Source organism: Amorphotheca resinae, assembly GCF_003019875.1.
Source record: "Amorphotheca resinae ATCC 22711 unplaced genomic scaffold M430scaffold_7, whole genome shotgun sequence".
Lineage (NCBI taxonomy): Eukaryota > Fungi > Ascomycota > Leotiomycetes > Helotiales > Amorphothecaceae > Amorphotheca > Amorphotheca resinae.
The window spans coordinates 488,445-506,792 of NW_020194477.1; the positions used below are offsets into that span (position 1 = coordinate 488,445).

Genomic DNA, 18,348 nt, shown 5'->3' on the forward strand with positions numbered 1-18,348 from the left:
TTCTTTTTATCGTTACCTACACTTCTTAATCTGCTTTAACGTACATACCTTTTGGTGTGGAGTGGTTATGGCTGTTCCAATGAAGGTCAGGCTGGCCACACTCATTTGAGGCGGATTCCTTCCTATGCAACCGATATTGGAGCGACGAAGAAGAGGATATAGCAGAATATCGGCGTTTCAAGGAGTCATACTTCGGTCATACGACATGCGTTTTCTTTAGCTCTGATGGATTGCATATTAACTGGACGACTGGACATACCTGGTTTCTTTTGTGGGATGAATTAGCAATCATTGTTTGCAGATGACGGGAAGCTGGGCGATGCGCGAACCGAGCAATGATGGGAGGATAACTCAAAAGCAATATTTATATATACATATAAATGAAATGCGCAATTTAGAGTGATTGTAAGGTTCTTCAAGGAGTGTCGCAAACATGCCCCACGAACCAGCCGCCCCCGCATGACATGACTCCCGTGACCCCGGTCAACCCCAGCTGCTTATCTAACCTGCCCCAACTTCCTAACGACGACGTCCAGACGCCAAGTTCAACTGCCCCTTCTCCCCCATGCCCCTCCGTCTCCACCAAGCACTTAACGCTCTACACCCCGCGCACTAACGCGAACCTCGTCCGTATCCCATCCTCCGCGAAAGCGACATCATGCCACCGCTGTACCTGCGGCAAGAGTTTCCAACTCTTAAAGCATTCAAGGAAGCGCTGCACGCTTGGGCCATCGAGGCGCACTTCGAGCCACGCATTCTCAAGTCGGACACGGGCCGGGTCCGCGTGGGCTGCAAGAGGGATCCCAACTGCCCATTCGTCATCCGATGCAATTGGGAACGGCGAGGGGGCCGAGAGCCGCTGGCGCGAGTCACCGTCATGAGGGAGAAGCATACGTGCCTGAATGGTGTGGAGTGGTTAGCTGCAGCTCAGGGCGGCGGCAGCGCTGCCGGGGCTGTTCATAATGGTATGGGAGGGCAGAATCCGGGGAGTGGGCCGGCGCAGATGAGCAACGACATGAATGCGATCAACAGAATGGGGACGGTGGAGATCCGCCAGGACGAGGCTGGGAACATTGTTGGTGGAGCGAGGGTGTTGGGGCCTGTGGATCCCAGGCCCAGGGAAAGCGTTGGTGGCCAGCAACAGATTGCGCCAGTCTTGCCAAAGGTGCAGAGGAACAGTGCTTCACGGCTGCCATTCTTGATGGATATCCTACCACGGCTTATGAATATCACCAGAGCGACGACACCGGCCGAAATTAGGGACTGTCTGTTGAGGGAGTATGGCGCCGAGGTACACTTGCAGCAATGTCGAAGGGCCAAGACGGAAATTCTGAAGAAACGGGCTGCGGAGGCGGAGACAGAAAGAGGACCGGATGTGGGTCAACCACAAGGACAAAATGGAGGCCAACAAAGCCTGGATCGTATGAGCAGTGAGGGTGCGAATAGTTCCAACCAACAGCTTTTTGGGGACATGAATGGTTCGCCAAGCCAGAGCCCGCACACGTTTACATTACACACGGCACAAGGTGTGGTCACTCCAGTAATGGCCGATCGGTCAACATCTGCCCTAAGGGCAGTGGGCGAGGCACCAGTTCGATGTCCATACTGCATCAATCATCGATGGATGCGGAGCATCAAGGATGCTGTAGAGCACATGTCGATGCATGTTGTTGTGTAGGGTTGATGTGAAGTGATGCCTGGATTAAGGGACCACGACGATAGGGTCAACAACTAATACTGGTTGGTCGTTACCTCCAAAACGATATCCGCGACAGACCCCGCTCAAGACGAGGTTACAGCTTCGCTCGAGGGTCGGCCTAGGAGGTGAAGAGAAGGATCAATGAATTGATTCTTCTTGGCTACAAGGTATGTTGGGGGCACTATCTTCTGAGTACGTCCTATTGACCCGTTTTCTAGATTCAGCATACAGAAATGCTGGGAAGACCTGCAAAGGAGGTATGGTGAGAGGCCATTAAACTGATTGCAATATGTCCCAGCCACGAAACAACAATCGTGCATCCAAGTAAAGGTTGGTATGAGAACTTATATTCTCAAGCAGCATTTGCTATACCAGTGGGTCAATACGTGTCGCAGTAGTCGCTACTTCTTGGGCTTGATGAGAGGTGATTTGATTCAGGCCTGGTAAGACAGCCTCTGCATTCTCAAAGTGTTCACAGGCCCAGGAATGGTAGACGAAGTAAATCCAAATCCTGAATCCTGAATTCTGAATCTAATAATAATATCGTTCTAATCCTGAGCGCACCGCTGAGCAAAACATCTTCAATCCTAAGTCATTAGACCGACATCTTCATAGCAATTCCCTTGTGGGGATCGTAGCCTTTTTACAAGGAAATCTTCCACCTTCCACCCGTCAATACTGCCCCCCACCTCCCTCGTGATTAGATGATAGCCTTGCGGACCCCTCGACCGCGTTATGCATAGCGCGAACCCATTCCGCAGAGGCTCTAGTAGAGCCTTGTCACATGATATCTTCATGAGGCTCTGAGGCCCCTGGTTGCAACGAACCGGGCCGTCGGGGCGAGCATAAACTGCCGATATGTAGCCATGCGCAACGCCGTCCAAAAAGTCTACGAGCACGTATCTTTTCTCTGGGGCTGCAACACACCTTCGCTCCTTGTAATAATGTCACTAATTATTGTACTTGGATTTCAATAGCACTAGGTTGTCGTATTGTCTTTGGATCACTTTTCAGTATCGCCGTGGCAAACGCTATGATAAGATGTTCTTCGTCCGGACGGCCACAAGTCCTGTCGAGTGTGTATCTCTCAAGAGCGGCTTTCAAGGACTCTAGAATTTTAGATAAATACTGTTTCGATTCGATCAGAAGTGCATATGCTCGGAATTTTCAGATGGGTCGCCACAGGTCTTCTCATATTCTCACCTCTTTTTCTCATTTCAGAATGCTCATTTCAAAAGAGTCTTAAACTCCCATCTCAAAAATGCATTCCTCCTGTCCTTGAGATGGCTCAGAAGACTGTTTTAACCATGGGCTGCGATGAGGATGGAAATAGGAATGCATGCGTCAAAGGATTCCACCGAAAAGGCCTTGGGATCTTTGCCACAGCAAGAAATCTTGCCAAAGTCGAGCACCTCAAGTCTCTTGGCATAGAAATCCTACTCTACCTCTAGGTTTCATAGATGAGACTTCAGTCAAGAGGAAAATAGGGGCGCCTCAAAAATCCAAACGAGAGGGTTTCTATTTCGATGTTTTTGCTAAATCTGGTTAACTGGAACGCATCTTTTTATATTCCTGCTTTCAGTGCTTGGAATTAGTAGAGTAAGTTTTCTATAGTCTTGTTGTGCGTTTCTCCCCAATCAATCCTAGTAGCGAGGAGTATTTCTCGCCATCTCCTCATAGCCCACTATTAAGATCAAGCCTAGCTTTTGCAAGAGTGCTAGATTGCGTGATTGAGAACTCTATGCGGCGGTTAGTTCCCGTGACTACAATGACAAGAGTCGCGGATATATTGGTTGGTAATGTTTAGATTCAAGGAGACAGAGTGAGATAATTGCAATAAAATATTTTCCCAAAACTTATTCCAGAATCTAGGTTTGAAGTTGGGTGTGCGATTCAAGTGAGGGCAGAACCTGCTCTGCTGATCTCGAGCAATGAAAGCAGTGGATATCTTCCAAGAATGAGAGGGGTCATCGAGCTTTTTGCATCTGGAATCAAGTGTTTCGTTATTCGTATGCAGCCTTATTTCAAATACCAAGTAATGCACCTTTGGTTGACTGAGCCAGTTGCAACCTCCAGAGACTCTGCTCAGCGCAGAGAAACATCTCTCCATCTCTTCCAAAGCAGAAGTTGGCAACCCCGCCAGGGACCAGAATCCTGCCAATGAGAGTCCCAGAGGGATTCCAAACCTCGACTCCGTCGCCACACCCGGAATAGACGTTGCCGAAGATATCACATTTTATTCCATCGGGAAAGCCAACTGCTGCATATGCGAAGACTCTTCGGTTGGCAAGGAAGGGAGCACTTCCTCTTGTTATAACATCGTACGCGTAAATAGTTGCAGATCTTGAGAGGGTTCAGTGAAATTGTCAAAGATGTCATCGGCAAGAGAGACCTACCTTGTTGAATCTTTATTCCCGTCACCATGAAATGCATCTGTATCCGTGATATACACAACATCTTCGTCCGGACTAAAGCAAATACCATTTGGTCTCCCAAAGCCATCAGCTACAACTCTGAGGTCCCCATTCTCCGGGTTAAACCTATAAACTAGGTTCGGGAGCTTTGGTTTCTGTCTGAAGTCTTGCTCGTTGCCATAGCACGGATCCGTAAACCAGATACTGCCGTCCTTGGCCACAACCACATCGTTCACAGAGTTGAAGTCTCGCCCGTGGAAATTGGTTACCATAGGTACGGGCGGCGTCCTTCGAGGCATGTAGTATATACCGCCTGTGCCTGATCTTGGTGAGCCTTGCGCACAGAATAAGATCCCATCTTTGTAGTTGACCCCTCCATTCGGCATATCAATACCTGGCGGGGGCCGCAGCTTTGCCCATTGGACAGTGTGGACACTGTTGTCCCCGCTCAAGCGATCCGTGCGGAGAAGCTTCACTCTAGATATGAGAATGGTGGGGAAATTGGCGGTGCTGACGGCCTGCAGGAGGTTTGAGGTTATGTACAGCTCGTCGTGCTCCGGAATGAACACGCATGCTTCGTGAAAGAATGGATTGTTAGAGTTCCCAGCTGTGGAGAGGAGAAGAGAATGTGTTGGCGAGGCACCGACGATATCCCTAAATGAGGCGTCATACTGGACAAGGCTCACTTGGTCTGCTGGTGCGGCGGGTTGGATCCTGGGGACCGTATCAGACCTGGTGTTGGTATCCTGATAAGATTGATGGCAATGACTAACTTGATTGTGCCATTACTTTCAGACAAACGGTTGATGACCTTTTGAAAATCAGTATCTGAATGATAAAGTCTAGAAGAGAGCCTACCCGCACTTCAGTCGGAGACACGGGAATGTCTGCATTTGTTACAGCGGCCATTATTGCGCGTAGATGTTGCTGACCAGCAGCTGTGTTGCCTCTATCGAGGATTTATACAACGTTCAAGGAGGAGGGCTTGGCAAATCGACGATTCACAGTAAAAGAATGAACCAACAAGATTACGGGCGAGCGCCGAAATTTTGGGACGCTATCTACTGGAGTCGTTGGAATTTTTCTGTGGACAAGCTTTTATCATTATATCTGTGCTTTGAAAGACTTCAAATGGCCCCTGCTATTAGGTGATATTCACCCAAGAATCACGTGCGTTGTATCTCAGGGACTTGTATACGGAGCTGATGGCTAACTGGTCTGCTACTAGGTACTATCTCTCAAAGACTGCTATGTCGAGCTACGAGATTGAATCCAACTACGAGATGTTCTCTCGTGGTCATTGGAACGAACTATAGGCGAAGTAGGCCACAAATTAAAATATTGTACAAATAACTATCAATTCCTAGATGGCCTTGTGTGAATTTGTAATTGAAGAAATTTGTCTCTATGAGAGACTCGGCCGAGGTTTCTTCTGTTGTTCGTTAAAATACTGAATTGGATTTGATGCTTGCATTTCGACCTTTATCATATTAAGTCCTGTACATCGGTGTTCCAATTCCTGCAAGGAAACTAGAGCTCATCTTGATGTAAGCTCTGTACGCCAGTGAAAATCCCTTATTTTCTGCTGCCAGAAAAACTTCAATCTTACCATGAGTAGGTATGCCATTCCTTGCGTAGAATTGGGAAATATTGCGAGAGATTCATAACATAATCGACTGCTCGGAGGCCGGAAATTATCATATGCACCGGCACGGAGTACGGAGTAGATGAAAAGAAGAGGGGAGGTTACAGAAACTCCCCCAAGCCTCGTGTTGAGGATCCAGTCATTCACATGGTGCTTGTCAAGGAAATCGAACCCCATCAACTCGTCCATTGTGTAGCGTCTTCATATATTTACATATCGGGGGATGGTCTGCTGCATAGCTGACCTCCCTATTCCAAGCTTTACCACATCACTGCTTTATGGTCCGGCACCTTATTTGGATGCATGCGCTTCCGTCTTTTCGTCGCCTCCATCAGCGTTCTTCAGGAAATCCCTTTGTATCATGTCAGCAAGGCTCCTAGGCAACAAGGGCTTAACTGCTCCTCTCATAACGAGCATCCATCAGCCAACGTACTTGATGAACTTCTCCTCATCGGGACTTGAAGCGTTGATGGGTGGTGTTTGAGTCTTCTTGACGGCTGATGACCCTCCTGAAGAGACGAAAGTGAGCGCGGTAATCGTTCCGAGAGTCGCCATCGCAAGCTATGCATAAAACAAATCGTTAGCTATGGGCTCCAAGGCGTATATAGATCCAGAATTGGTCAACTAAAGTTGCCAGGATTTGAACAGCTTTCTCAGGCACACAGGGGATTATTCATACCCAGTGGGAGGCAATCTGGCGACCAGCAATGTTGTATAATTGAACCATCTTGACGGATTGGTGCTTCGAAGCGGTATGGAGGCTAGGGTTGCGGGTCAATTGAGCTTTGAAGAGGTGTTGAAGTCTTGTTCGGGTCAATCTTGAACTGGAGCTTCCGGCTCAGGCGAAGGTCTTGGCGAAAGTCCGGACTCAGGAGTCAGGCCAAAAACAACAAGCGCAGCCGCGCGTGAATGGAAAGCTGTAAGCGTCATTGTTTTCCCGGTCGCAACCGAATCGTACCGGGCAGATGGCGAGACTGGGAGTGAGCTATGAATACAGCACTCCTTGACAGTTCTCACCATTCCCTCGTCTTTTGCTATCTTCCGCTCTAATAACATTCCCAGGTATCCCCAGATCTTGAGATGTCGGACAAGGACTCGGCCTCGGCCAACTTACCAGGTCCCCCTCCAGCATGGCAGAAGACTGTGGGCAAAGCTGACAAGGAAAGCTTATATGATGAGCTCTACGATGGAAAGTAAGTCCTTTTTACAGCAATCCAGACTCGATTGAAGACTTCTCTCTTCGCAACACTCGAGTCTCAAGATCAATGCGCGTGCTCATATCTTCACAGAGCTCCACAATCTACTGAGAGCAATATACGATATGCAGCTTATGCTTCTCGTATACGGACGGCCTTGCTATCTGCACATCGATATGTAGCTTACACGTCAGACATCGGCGAATCCTTTCGGCCAGTTGCACATCCAACTCTTGTCCGAACAGCATACGGAATCTCGTGGGCATACTTAGTTGGAGATGTGGCATATGAAGGATACAAGGCATATTGCAGCAATCAGCGAATACTGCATCCAGAACTCCCTCGCGAAGCCGCTCACCAGCGATATAACGATGCAAAGGCGGATATTCCCACCATACCTAGCGATGACGGGCTAGCGCCAGCATCGGGCAAGGTTTGCCCCCTCGAAGACTACCGCACAGTTATGGTACAACGAGCTCTATTTCAGGGAATTGCCTCAATGGGACTTCCTGCGCTCACAATCCACTCCATCGTCCGCTATTCTGGCCAAGCGTTGAAGGGTGTGAAGAATGTGAAGCTCCGAACGTATGGCCCCATAGGGCTGGGGTTGGCGGCTGTGCCGGCGTTGCCATATCTGTTTGATAAACCTGTTGAACAGGGTGTGGAGTGGATATTCCACGAAGGATTCAGGGCTTTCGGGGGACGGACCTATGTTGGGGACACTCCTTTAACCGGACGTGAGGCCGCCCTGGAGCGACAAGACCCGAAGATATCCAAGAAGGAGAAAGAGTTGTAAGATATTGAACATAAGGGAGAGATGGCGAACAATACGGAGGAGTATAACGTAAGCATGGCATTGCGGGTACTCGCGTTCCTCCTCGACTTGATGTGCATTCTTGACCGCAAGGAATAAACCAACACTGGAATGTGATATCAAAGGGGCCAATAATCAGCGAGTTTAAAAGCCAATTTCTTACATTCATGCCTAATTTGGCATTCCTCTCCACCTCGGTACCAAGACGCCTTGGTGACCAGGAAACTGCAAGGCCTCTTTGAGCTCGTTCTCTATTTTGCCCGGGAAGAGATGCATTCGGCTTCTAGGGTGATTTCAACTCTGACTTCCCAACTACTATTGGTTCCTATGAGGACTTTGCCTTTCAAGCCCCAAACCCATTCATCTTCGGGGTAACCTGGATATTTGCCGGCACTGGCATAGAATACCTTGTCTGTTATTCCCCGGAATCGAAGTGTTTGTTTGCATTTGTGGGTTTCCTTGAATCTGACTTGTTGGCCGAGGGCCTCTCCAATGCGTTCCAACGTGAAAGGGTTGTTTCGCGAATCTGATTTCGAGCAAGTCAGCTCCCTCCTAATAGTTCCTGCTTTCGGCGCCGCAACCTGCAAGGCTCTGGTCGAGGACACAAAGAGATAATTATTCAGATGTAACAGTGAATCGAATCTGTCGTTATTTAAACTCGCTACGATGTATGAGATAGATGTTCTTAAGGCCAGTCAGTTTCTTCGGGCTTCCTCTCCATCTCTGTCTGCTACTTGCTTTGCCTTCCTATCGCACTCACCGACATGGCAGCGACGTCAAAGAATGCCCGCATCATTGCGCAGGTCTGGCAAAGCGGCGTACCCGTGCCGTGGTGTGACGAGTTTGAGAAGATGATCTCCGGCATGAAGTATGACCATCGAGCTTCGATTGCACTTTCTAGGCCATGGCTGATATAGTTGTCAAGTTTCAAAGCCGCAAATTCCCAGCTCATGCTGGACCACAAATTGGTTACCCGCAGACGCCTGAAAGCGTTCAATGATGATTCCATCCCGGATGGCAGTACGCTCGATTCGCTGAAGAGCCACCGCATGTCATTTGCCAGGCAAATCTTTGGGCGGCTTGGAAGTGACACCAATATTGAGCCATTGCTCTTCTGTACCTGGGGCTGCAATACTTTCATCGGTGATGACTGTTATATCAATCGCAAGTCAGTTTCAGAACGGAGTCATCCGCGGTAGCCGACGCTGACCCTGTCCTAGCATATCAATCTTCGACAGTGCTCCAGTCACGATTGGCAATCGAGTTCTCATCGGGCCAGGTACATGCATCTGCACCGACACTCATGAGGTGGGTTCCAGCTCTCAACTACTTACAGTCGTCGAGCAGCGCATCTGAACACTCGCGTTAACCGCAACAGGTCGAGTATGCGTCAAGAATGGAAAGCAACAGCGGGTCATTTGCCAAGGCAATCAAAATTTGCGATGACTGCTGGATCGGAGCTCGTAAGTACAGCGAAGCGGAGTGAAATATTTTTCTTGACACCGATGGATTCATGAGTTGTGGATGCTTCTATTCCTCAGCTAAGTTCAGGAGTAGATGGCATGTCACCGCTCATGGATAAGTTGCTCTGTCCCTTTTTCTAGCTTGGTTTAGGGGCTAATAACTGTTTTGCCGTTCTTTTTAGGTGTGACTATCCTTCCAGGAGTAACCATTGGACGTGGATGTACTATCGCTTCTGGTGCCGTGATTACAAAGGATGTTGAAGAGAACTGTCTCGTCGGTGGTGTTCCCGCGAAGCTGATCAAGAAGCTGAATGGCCTTAATCCTGTTGTTAAGTCTGAGGAATGAAATAATGGTTGCGAAAACGGGTCGGGCAAATAATGTTTCGCGGTGTTATGGCATTTCATTTGGGGGGATATCATAGGTAGGTTCTGGATGCAAGTTACCAGGCATTGGCCTCGCACCCACTCAGAACGGAGGGTCCTCTCGAGAAGGTGACTTTGGTGCAAGGGCTTTGGCGTTTATGACTTCAGACTGGTTTCCTTAGATTGAAATCCACCTATTGCTTCCAAAACTCCTTTCAAGAATCTCTCGGGCCTAGACTCCTTTTCCGTGGAGTAAGATTCCTGCTCGTTCCTCGGGGTTTCATTTAAATTTCGTATATTACTCTGCTGCGGAATAATTTCAATTCAGACTGGTTTTGAATGCATCGGGAGATCTCAGAATACCACGTAGTAAATTGCCATGCAGGAGTCGAGATGTTTGCCCATGGTGGTGATACCTTATGGCGAAGGGAGTCGAGAGCCTGTCGGGAGCTCAGGGGTTGGCCGCTAACCCCTTAGCGGCAAGGCTGTGTGCCTTCTCGAATCCTCCAGAGGTCCCGAGGATCTCGGTCAGCAAAGCTCCAGCCTCGCCATCCACCTACCATCATCCGCCTCCAGACCACTGAGTAATAGGTCCATTCCTTAGCAATACGGCTTCTGTATATATAACTGCTCCGTGAAGTCAATCATGGCATCGTCATCCTCATCTGCTTCTCGCTCAGAGCCGCCCGAAGACTCGAGCTTCGTGAAAATGGACGAAAGAGACCCCACCCTAATCGGCGCCCATTGCCAATACACCTATTGCAACCAACTCGATTTCCTCCCGTTCCGCTGCGAATCGTGCGGCGGAACCTTCTGTCTCGAACATCGATCTGAAACTGCCCACCATTGTCCGAAGGCGGGGGAATGGGCAGCGCGGCGGCGGAAAGCGAATCTATCCACAACTTCAGTCGGCGCAGGCAAATCTGCGCCACGAGAAACGGAAAAGCCGTGTGCATCTCCAAAATGTAAGACGATCATTGGCACAAGTTTATCCACTGCGGTGCACTGCGCAACCTGCAATCGAGATTACTGCCTGAAACATCGTTTGAAAGAGGACCACGACTGCAAGAACCTCATACCCATCGGAGCAAGAGTCGGCATTATTGGCGGGGAAGCGGAAAAGGCAAAACACGCATTTGCGAGATTAAGAGCTTGGGGGACTGCTCAGAAAGCCAACGTTCAGAGATCATTACCGCAACCGAAGCCCACGTCCGCGGCAGCGAGGCTGGTGGCTGTGAACAATTTGAAGAAGACGGCGAAAGGGGACAGTAAACTGCCGCCAGAGAAGAGGGTTTATTTATCCGTTGAGGCCGAAGCTGCGACAACAACTTCTAAATTTCCCTCTGGCGCTTTCTTCTACTCGAAAGACTGGGTGATAGGTCGAGTATTGGACGCGGCCGCCAGAAGCTTGCAGGTCGAAAATGTGAACAATCAAACAACAGACGAGAAGGACAAGCTGCGGGTTTTTCACGTTGAAGGAGGGAGACTATTGGAATTCAACGAGAAGGTTGGAGATGCCCTTGTGAGCGGCAATAGAATAGTTCTCTTGAGAGGAGTTGGACCCGCCGTTCCAGATCTCATTGAGGCATGAGCTAGGCGATGGCGATTACATTACTCGATCCTTGGTTAGTTAGTCTTCACCGGAGTATGGCATAGATCCAGGATTGCCAAGGTTGGTCAATTTGGTTTCATGGCCTGGGATTTATCGGGATTATGACTCAATTGCATAGCGACGGCGTTCGGATTGCAGATTCTGAAGCTATATGTTGACAAAAGGCTGGGCCATATTCGATGTTACGAATTAAAACTCATGAGTCCATTCAAAATCGCTTGATCTGGCTACGTGACAATTGGTCGAGCTTTGCAAAGCTAAGTATTACAAGAAATCTTTTTGTCTTCCGACTCTAGCACTATGGACTAAGGACCAGCTTTGCCGTAGGATTTGCAGGCCTTCCAACCATCACTTGACCTTTCTTATTACCCAGGTCCATGACAATACCGAAGAGAGTCGCTAGGTCATCCTTCAACGGTGTTCTGCAAATAGCAGCACCATCCCCCTCCGTCTCGTCTCTCAGGAACCTCTCCAAACCCTCTTGGCTGGGCTGTTCCTCCTTTGCCGCATTCAACAGTTCTCCGATTCTCCTCAACCGGAACCTCGTATCTGGTAGCCAGTCCGGCGCTTCTATGACGCCTTGCTTATGTTCCAGCACATAATGATTGGTGTGAGTAACGGCACCCTGCTTGTTCATCTCCAACTTCACAATATCCTCACTGCTACATTCGAGACCTGTTCCACCAGTCACATCAGCGACCAGAATATGGCAAGCGCTTGCCACACCCGCTTTCTCCAACGTTGACATAGCGGCCGCTCGAGACTCGCTTTCCATAACGGTTCTCAGAGCCAAATGGCACGGCAGCTTTGAAAAAGAAACCCCTTTTGCTTTGATGGCATTCAGCGTGCAGCCAACCCCTTTCCCATTCATTCCGATCTTGCCGATGATTCCAGCTTCGGTGACCATCTGAATGCTCAATCCAGTCTCCAGCTTGATCTTCAGGCAAATGAGATTCTGCGCTTGCCTATTCATGATCAGTAAAGTTCAAATCGAATGATGGCTGCATACATACTCAGTATTCCAATCCCAATTCTGGCCCAGCAGCGAGGCTTCTGATCCTTTCCATGAGATAGCAGTACATCCATCACTGAAAGCCCCAAACGCGATCTCCGTCCGCACATTAAGAGCGAGGATATCCTCGTACGAGACTCCCGCCCCTTCCGCCACGCCTTTCATTTCGTCGACATATCTTTGCCAGTTGGCTTCTAGGAATGGCTGGTATTTCAAAGCAAAACCTTTGACTTCCTCCCAGTCCATTTTGCTCTTTGTCTGGAAGAGTTTCTGGTAGAATTTGATGCACCGGCCAATTTGTTCCTTGGCCGCGGAGCCATGGTCCAATCCGACCTGGCGAGGAGACCCTGAGCAGAGAACTTCGATCATTTTGTATAGTTATCAATGATCAGAGCCACCTCTATCAGCAAAGTAGTCAAGAACCTATACAGGGAGGAGTCGAGAGAAAGTCAATATAAACTCAAGCCCCCGCTGCCATATAAATATGGACCGTATCCAAGATACCCCACTCTCGGATATACACTTCCATCATATACTGTTCGCCTACCTCCGAACATATATTTCCAAAGCTTATCATGTATACCTTCTATTAAACCTTTCTCTCCTACTTTCCATGATCCGCGGAAATCAAACAGCGCCGGTACCTAAGGTAGATGACTGCAGTTTGAGGTCACGTGAAATATATCAATGTCAGTATTTGCAATGCCGTACCTATGTGACAGCCTTGCCATATAGGTGAGGCTTGAAGCCTGTCTTTATAGCCCGGCTCCAGGACCAAGGTTAGAGGCGGCCTATTCCTTCGGAAAGCCGGGAGGGGTGCATATTTGCCACGTGATTCCTGTGTCACAATGCTCTCTTTCGCAGTTGAAGCATGTTCATCCGACCAGGGGTAGAGCTACCCTACTTAGTGAGTTCCGTGTTTAAGAATACGCTAAAAGATGTCATAAAGCTTGGCACGCCTTTAAAGATCGTAGGTTTACCTGGGTAGGTGATGACCTTATGCCTTGAGGGGGGTTTAGGGGTTTAGCGAGCGGGAAGCGGGAGATGGGATGCTGACTTGGATGTAAAGAGGTTATATTGCATTAACATAGCTGGGCCTGCTGGTCTTGTATTTGCCAAATCACTAAGCCCGCCCAATCTAAAGTAAAGTACATTATGACATGTGCAGACTTGCTCCATGTTAACTTCCCGTGCTTTTAGTGGAATCGAATGGCCTCAATCACCCTTTGCAATAACGCCCTCCAAAACCGGTCCCATGTGCGCGTCTTCACCGTCATCAGTCATTGCCTGTGGACCAACATAATTGCTACCTCTGAGCATCCACCAGACTGCCGCAAAAATGGTCATCGCGCCGGTGATCAAACAAGAGTAATTCATATTGGCCGGGGTGACGGGCAATGAATAAGGGAAGCAATAAATGACCACAAAAACAACAATGTATGCGCAAGAGATGGCGTTTACGCAGTAGCCAACTTTGTTGCCCATCTTGTAGACTCCTGGTCTCATACCGTTATTGTAAGGCCCTGGTGCTTCGGACGCCCGGGAGAAGCGCCCAGTGAACATGAAGGGCAGTATGGCGGCGAGATAGGAAAGTGTAGAGAGGACAATGAATGAGCCGACAAAGGCATTGAATGCGGTGGTTGAGCCGACGTAGATGGCTCCTAGGACTGTGGAAAAGGCACCGCAGAAGAGGGTGGCAGTGAAGGGGTTCTTGAAGCGGGGCGAGATGGCTCCGAGGGAACCAGAAAAAGGAACTGCCTTGTCGCGTGCAAGAGTCCAGAGCGATCGACCTGCAGTAATGTAGGTCCCAATACAGGTGCAGAAGATAGGGAAGAAGATCACGAGCAGGAGACCGATGGTGCCCCCCCTAGAAGAGGTAGCTTGGGCGTATATCTGAGCCAAGGGGAAATATGGAGCAGCGAGGACGGAATCGAGATCTCGAGTAGCGTAAAAGATTGCGATCATGTAGAAGAAGGCTGTAAAGAATCCGATAACCATCTGGGCTGCTATGGCCAGAGGGATGTTGCGCTTCGGGTTGGGAATTTCTTCTGCCATATGGCTGACGCAATCCGGAGTGCCTACAGAATATGCGCCATTAAGCATACCGGCTAGGAAGACGAAGCCATTGCTACCGTAGCCGGTTTGATTATTCCACTCCGCCCAGACAAAAGAGGATGAGGCATAACCCGCTCCTGTTGTATGTGGCATTACTGCACAGACTATGATAGTAATGAGAACGCCAGCGAGGATGAAGACTAGTCCTAATCATGGGTTAGAAAAGATCCAAAAAGGTAGTGATATAAATACCAATGGTATTGATCATAGGAAGTGCGCGATTGGCGAAGAGAACGATAGAACAGCAGGTCCAAGAAGCTATCAGGTACCCGATGAAGATATGCCATCGCTGAGGCACGTACTCGGGCCGGTATAATCCGTACATGGCAACTGCAATGTTGGAGCTAATGTTTGCCATTGTAGCTATGATTTGTTAAACCTTCACCTCTCAAAACGTTGAGTTGTGAACTTCACCAGAGGCGCATATCCACGCAAATGTATTCCACCATCCAGCAAACCAACCGCAGATACGTCCATACTTAGGCCCTGGAGTAATAGATGCCCAGTGATAGACTCCGGCACTACTAGGCATTGAAGATGCAAGCTCCTAATAAAGAGTGTTAGCATGAGATACTTCAGTGAGGGACACATCGGCATCCATACAGCGAGAGAAGCCGCCACAAGCCAATAGAAGACTGAAACCACAATGAACTCGTACATCACACCTGGTGGCCCTCCATTACTATTCGTACGTTAGTGATTGACTTTTGAACCTAGAATGCCACTTACTAAATGGCTACCGCAATACTGCCACCCAGAGCTGACAGTGTCAATTGCAATACTTTCTCTCATTCTCTCGGGATCCGTACCTGCCCACGTATTGCCTGTAACCACTCCTAAACTTAGGATCGAAAGAAACGAGAAGTTCCGCTCCAATTCCTGGACATGTCCAGTCTCATTGATTTCCATAAAGTTACGTTCTTGCTCTTGGCCGGCCATTGTGACTTGTTCCGAATTAGATGATGGAACTGAGGTCTTGCCCGTGGTAGTCATTGGGGCCATGTTAATGGAGGGTGAGATAAGGCTATCTCGAAACTAAAACAACTGGAATCCAGATTGAAGTGAAAGCAATGGTCGCTACACTTGACAAAGTCCAAGCGGAGACGACTGCGCTCCTGTATAAAAGAAGCTGCGCAGATGCCTGGCTTTAGACTTGAGGCCCAAATCTGAGACACCACAGCTGGAACTCACAATTTCGAGAAAGAAGAGAGGAGAGCTGGTTATCTTTACCTAAACAAGCTTGATCGGGTCGAGATATGAGTTAATTGCATGGTTATGTGGGGGCAAGTGTTCTGGAGCAGCTTGTCAACTCAAGCTCCTGGGAATTTGCCCTCATGATGTTTCGATATGGAGTAGTTCTATCGATGGCAATTGGGTAAGACCGCACAAGATCCGGAGCTTGATCCTAACCAGTCTGCTCGAGTCCCTGCTGAAGCTTTAATCCTTGCACATGCAGGGAACGCGTGTAAGTACAGAGACGATGCATTGTCCTGATAAGAGATCCATAACCCGACACCCTGTATTGTCACTATCAGGATGGCAGGCCGAATGAATAATGAGAAACACAAACGGTACTTATCGATCTCGATGATATTTTTCAGAGTAGTAGTCAACATAAGGATCTGCGGGGACTTCCTATGGCAGTCTCCACCTCCCTAAATTGGCCTAAGGGCATGATAAGTAGTACTACGAGATATAAAGTCTCTACTTCTGTCCTCCTTCAGATATTCAACGGATTCTCCCACCAGTATATCCTCAACCCATCCCAGCGGGTTTTCGCCGCTTGATAAATCTGTCACACCTGACCAAGAAGTGTTAGAGCAGATTCCAAATATTGGCTCTAGATGCGAGAGTACCCGGGTACCCCGCGAGAAGAGCTGCATTTTAACTGGGAAAGATGATAGGGACCTTGTTCTACGACAGGAGCATGGCGTTTCTGTTCCGGGATCTCAAACGATGTAGACGATGCGGGCACAAGCCCTAGAGAACGAGATCGTCCATGCTTGGTTCCAGGTAGACCAACCATCTCCCCTTGGTAGTCCTCAGCTATGGCCCCAAAAATCCGATACCAAGACTCTGGGGCAGTGAGGGGAACGGGAGAGAAGAGGAATAATGGAGTCGAAGCAGGTCCAGTAAATCAAAGGCTTTTTCTCATCACACATCGGGAAGCCATGTCGTGGCCGTGCTGGCTTTCCACGTCCCATATTTTCAGATATTCCTTTCCCATTTCCTCTGCTGTCACTTCTTGGAATCCCAATTTTTTATACCAAGGGCCATTCCAAGCAACATTTCTGTATGTGGTCAATGTCATTACCATGAATTTCTCTTCCTTGACCTGACGCGTCATTTCTGCCATCAAGGCGCTCCCAACTCCCTTCCCTTGGACAGCCTGCGCAACAGATATCTCGACAATATGGAAGTTGCCATCAATATTCATACCTCCGACGAAACCGATGGGCTGATCCGACTCGTTGACAGCAACCAGAAGGTGATTTGAATCCGCCATTGTTGCCAGAATGGACGGGGCCACAGTCGTCTCATCATCGGCAAGAGAACCGAGGTTAACTGTTCTAAATATCTCTGCTGCAGAGCGCTCCACTGGCCCTAGCAATGGTATATCTTCGCTTCGAGCTTTCCGGATGCTGAAATTGGGCACAGAGTGGGGCACCTGGGATCGAGGGGCAGCAGCAGCAGCCATTGCAAGTACAGAGAGCGAGTCCATTGTTCTCGCAGAGGAAGCAAAGGAATTACCCGATCGATACTGACACCAAGGAGCCTCTTATGTGCTCACTCAGACTGTTGTCCGTCTAGGCAGTGATTGTGGGTGATGACTGACTTGACGTGAAAGTCTCAGAATGGAAGGGATGTCTCGGGTCAAATCAAGAATTAAAATCTAGCGATTAAATGATATAATACGATAACGCGCGGACTTGTAGAGACAGAGAGAGCGGCGCTTCAGAAGCTGTGTCGAGGAGCGAAGTGAAAGATAGAAGAGAAGATAAGAGGTGCTAGGAAGTTGGAAATAAATATCACCAACTAGAACTCGGTAGGAATGACGCGCATTCGCTAGAGAAGAATGCCAGCCTTGTCCGCCTCGACGCCTTGCCAGTTTTTTAGATCCATCAACAGCTTCCTCCTCCAGCAAAAGCACGATCGCTGTCGGGAGCCTTAAAAACGGCTCGCACACTCATTGTTATCCTCTGCACGAGAATGGTCAAGAAGTCTGGCAAAAGCACGCCGGAAGGCTCCTCCCTCTCCATATCTGCGCCATCCACCTTCACCGACTCCCTCGCTCTCCCCAAACTCATCGTCTTCGATCTCGATTATACGTTATGGCCCTTTTGGGTAGATACACACGTCACTCCACCGCTGAAACCATCGGCAACACACGACTCTGCAAAAGATCGCTTTGGGGAGACGTTCGCATTTTATAGCGACGTCCCGTCGATTCTCTTCTCACTCCGAGAACGAGGTATAAAGGTAGCCGCTGCATCAAGAACATCTGCGCCAGACCTCGGGCGGGAAATGCTACGTCTGCTGCACATAGCAGATGGGGAGGGGAAGAAGAAGAAAGCGATTGACTACTTCGACCATTTGGAGATATACCCGGGAAGCAAGATTACACATTTCGTGAAGTTGCAGAAGGCAACGGGTTTGAGATATGAGGACATGCTATTCTTTGATGATGAGTCGAGGAATAGAAATGTAGAGAGCTTGGGGGTGTATATGTACTTGGTAAGTACTGACAGACTTTTATCAGCAAAAGTCTGACTGACGGGCTATAGGTGAGAGACGGTGTTACGATTGATGAGCTAGATAACGGCATTAGAGAATGGAGGAAGAAGCATGGACATGAGCACGAAAAGAAATAGACCACCGAAGAAGTTCGGATGAAGACATGAACATACGATACCAGTAAGAGTGGAAGATGGAAGATCACATATATACACGGAGATCCTTCTCAGTATCAAGGGCAGGTTCCGTTTTGATATTTACTGTTAAATCCGTGAAGGAA

The 18,348-nt window shown here is 48.8% G+C and overlaps 11 protein-coding genes across 11 annotated transcripts; 6 read left to right on the top strand and 5 right to left on the bottom strand.

Moving 5' to 3' along the window:
* Positions 1–658: 658 nt before the first annotated feature.
* On the top strand, positions 659–1,678 carry M430DRAFT_28411 (hypothetical protein; the record flags this gene model as incomplete). The annotated part of the gene is made up of 1 exon (XM_024865788.1): positions 659–1,678. One exon carries the CDS (start codon positions 659–661, stop codon positions 1,676–1,678), a length of 1,020 nt encoding a protein of 339 aa, XP_024720161.1.
* Positions 1,679–3,639: 1,961 nt separating this feature from the next.
* M430DRAFT_122171 (hypothetical protein) lies at positions 3,640–5,101 on the bottom strand. The gene is made up of 4 exons (XM_024861834.1): positions 4,972–5,101; positions 4,887–4,924; positions 4,096–4,827; positions 3,640–4,042 (listed from the first exon to the last, which is right to left on the bottom strand). The coding sequence occupies exons 1-4, from the start codon at positions 5,020–5,022 to the stop codon at positions 3,724–3,726; spliced, it is 1,140 nt and encodes a 379-aa protein (XP_024720162.1). The 5' UTR covers positions 5,023–5,101; the 3' UTR covers positions 3,640–3,723.
* A 948-nt stretch (positions 5,102–6,049) lies between these two features.
* M430DRAFT_42654 (hypothetical protein) lies at positions 6,050–6,544 on the bottom strand (the record flags this gene model as incomplete). The annotated part of the gene is made up of 3 exons (XM_024867573.1): positions 6,438–6,544; positions 6,192–6,319; positions 6,050–6,110 (listed from the first exon to the last, which is right to left on the bottom strand). The coding sequence occupies exons 1-3, from the start codon at positions 6,483–6,485 to the stop codon at positions 6,050–6,052; spliced, it is 237 nt and encodes a 78-aa protein (XP_024720163.1). The 5' UTR covers positions 6,486–6,544.
* A 294-nt stretch (positions 6,545–6,838) lies between these two features.
* M430DRAFT_51007 (hypothetical protein) lies at positions 6,839–7,750 on the top strand (the record flags this gene model as incomplete). The annotated part of the gene is made up of 2 exons (XM_024868184.1): positions 6,839–6,951; positions 7,048–7,750. 2 exons carry the CDS (start codon positions 6,839–6,841, stop codon positions 7,748–7,750), a joined length of 816 nt encoding a protein of 271 aa, XP_024720164.1.
* A 391-nt stretch (positions 7,751–8,141) lies between these two features.
* M430DRAFT_246979 (hypothetical protein) lies at positions 8,142–9,316 on the top strand. Its single transcript, XM_024865118.1, has 4 exons — positions 8,142–8,636; positions 8,694–8,936; positions 8,989–9,076; positions 9,147–9,316. The coding sequence occupies exons 1-4, from the start codon at positions 8,533–8,535 to the stop codon at positions 9,252–9,254; spliced, it is 543 nt and encodes a 180-aa protein (XP_024720165.1). The 5' UTR covers positions 8,142–8,532; the 3' UTR covers positions 9,255–9,316.
* An 831-nt stretch (positions 9,317–10,147) lies between these two features.
* On the top strand, positions 10,148–11,224 carry M430DRAFT_35361 (hypothetical protein). Its single transcript, XM_024866726.1, has one exon. The coding sequence runs from the start codon at positions 10,241–10,243 to the stop codon at positions 11,183–11,185; it is 945 nt and encodes a 314-aa protein (XP_024720166.1). The 5' UTR covers positions 10,148–10,240; the 3' UTR covers positions 11,186–11,224.
* Positions 11,225–11,396: 172 nt separating this feature from the next.
* Positions 11,397–12,656, bottom strand: M430DRAFT_42658 (hypothetical protein). The gene is made up of 2 exons (XM_024867574.1): positions 12,220–12,656; positions 11,397–12,171 (listed from the first exon to the last, which is right to left on the bottom strand). The coding sequence occupies exons 1-2, from the start codon at positions 12,585–12,587 to the stop codon at positions 11,505–11,507; spliced, it is 1,035 nt and encodes a 344-aa protein (XP_024720167.1). The 5' UTR covers positions 12,588–12,656; the 3' UTR covers positions 11,397–11,504.
* Positions 12,657–12,669: 13 nt separating this feature from the next.
* On the top strand, positions 12,670–13,010 carry M430DRAFT_246999 (hypothetical protein). The gene has a single exon (XM_024865119.1). The coding sequence runs from the start codon at positions 12,703–12,705 to the stop codon at positions 12,955–12,957; it is 255 nt and encodes an 84-aa protein (XP_024720168.1). The 5' UTR covers positions 12,670–12,702; the 3' UTR covers positions 12,958–13,010.
* Positions 13,011–13,433: 423 nt separating this feature from the next.
* Positions 13,434–15,242, bottom strand: M430DRAFT_103537 (hypothetical protein; the record flags this gene model as incomplete). Its single annotated transcript, XM_024860866.1, has 6 exons — positions 13,434–14,479; positions 14,526–14,696; positions 14,748–14,880; positions 14,937–15,015; positions 15,063–15,093; positions 15,143–15,242. 6 exons carry the CDS (start codon positions 15,240–15,242, stop codon positions 13,434–13,436), a joined length of 1,560 nt encoding a protein of 519 aa, XP_024720169.1.
* A 1,228-nt stretch (positions 15,243–16,470) lies between these two features.
* Positions 16,471–17,055, bottom strand: M430DRAFT_19638 (hypothetical protein; the record flags this gene model as incomplete). The annotated part of the gene is made up of 1 exon (XM_024864115.1): positions 16,471–17,055. The coding sequence occupies one exon, from the start codon at positions 17,053–17,055 to the stop codon at positions 16,471–16,473; it is 585 nt and encodes a 194-aa protein (XP_024720170.1).
* Positions 17,056–17,600: 545 nt separating this feature from the next.
* Positions 17,601–18,187, top strand: M430DRAFT_73286 (hypothetical protein; the record flags this gene model as incomplete). Its single annotated transcript, XM_024869533.1, has 2 exons — positions 17,601–18,068; positions 18,119–18,187. Coding segments are annotated over 2 exons (537 nt in total), but the record flags the coding sequence as incomplete, so codon positions are not given.
* Positions 18,188–18,348: the final 161 nt, after the last annotated feature.

Bases quoted from the DNA above. Each gene is read 5' to 3' on its own strand.
- M430DRAFT_122171 (XM_024861834.1), bottom strand. From the start codon at position 5,022: ATGGCCGCTGTAACAAATGCAGACATTCCCGTGTCTCCGACTGAAGTG. The intron at 4,925-4,971 runs GTAGGCTCTCTT...GATTTTCAAAAG, and splicing joins TGTCTCCGACTGAAGTGCGG to GTCATCAACCGTTTGTCTGA. The intron at 4,828-4,886 runs GTTAGTCATTGC...TACGGTCCCCAG, and splicing joins GAAAGTAATGGCACAATCAA to GATCCAACCCGCCGCACCAG.
- M430DRAFT_246999 (XM_024865119.1), top strand. From the start codon at position 12,703: ATGGACCGTATCCAAGATACCCCACTCTCGGATATACACTTCCATCAT.
- M430DRAFT_35361 (XM_024866726.1), top strand. From the start codon at position 10,241: ATGGCATCGTCATCCTCATCTGCTTCTCGCTCAGAGCCGCCCGAAGAC.
- M430DRAFT_246979 (XM_024865118.1), top strand. From the start codon at position 8,533: ATGGCAGCGACGTCAAAGAATGCCCGCATCATTGCGCAGGTCTGGCAA. The intron at 8,637-8,693 runs GTATGACCATCG...ATAGTTGTCAAG, and splicing joins AAGATGATCTCCGGCATGAA to TTTCAAAGCCGCAAATTCCC. The intron at 9,077-9,146 runs GTGGGTTCCAGC...TAACCGCAACAG, and splicing joins TCTGCACCGACACTCATGAG to GTCGAGTATGCGTCAAGAAT.
- M430DRAFT_42658 (XM_024867574.1), bottom strand. From the start codon at position 12,587: ATGATCGAAGTTCTCTGCTCAGGGTCTCCTCGCCAGGTCGGATTGGAC. The intron at 12,172-12,219 runs GTATGTATGCAG...GATCATGAATAG, and splicing joins AATTGGGATTGGAATACTGA to GCAAGCGCAGAATCTCATTT.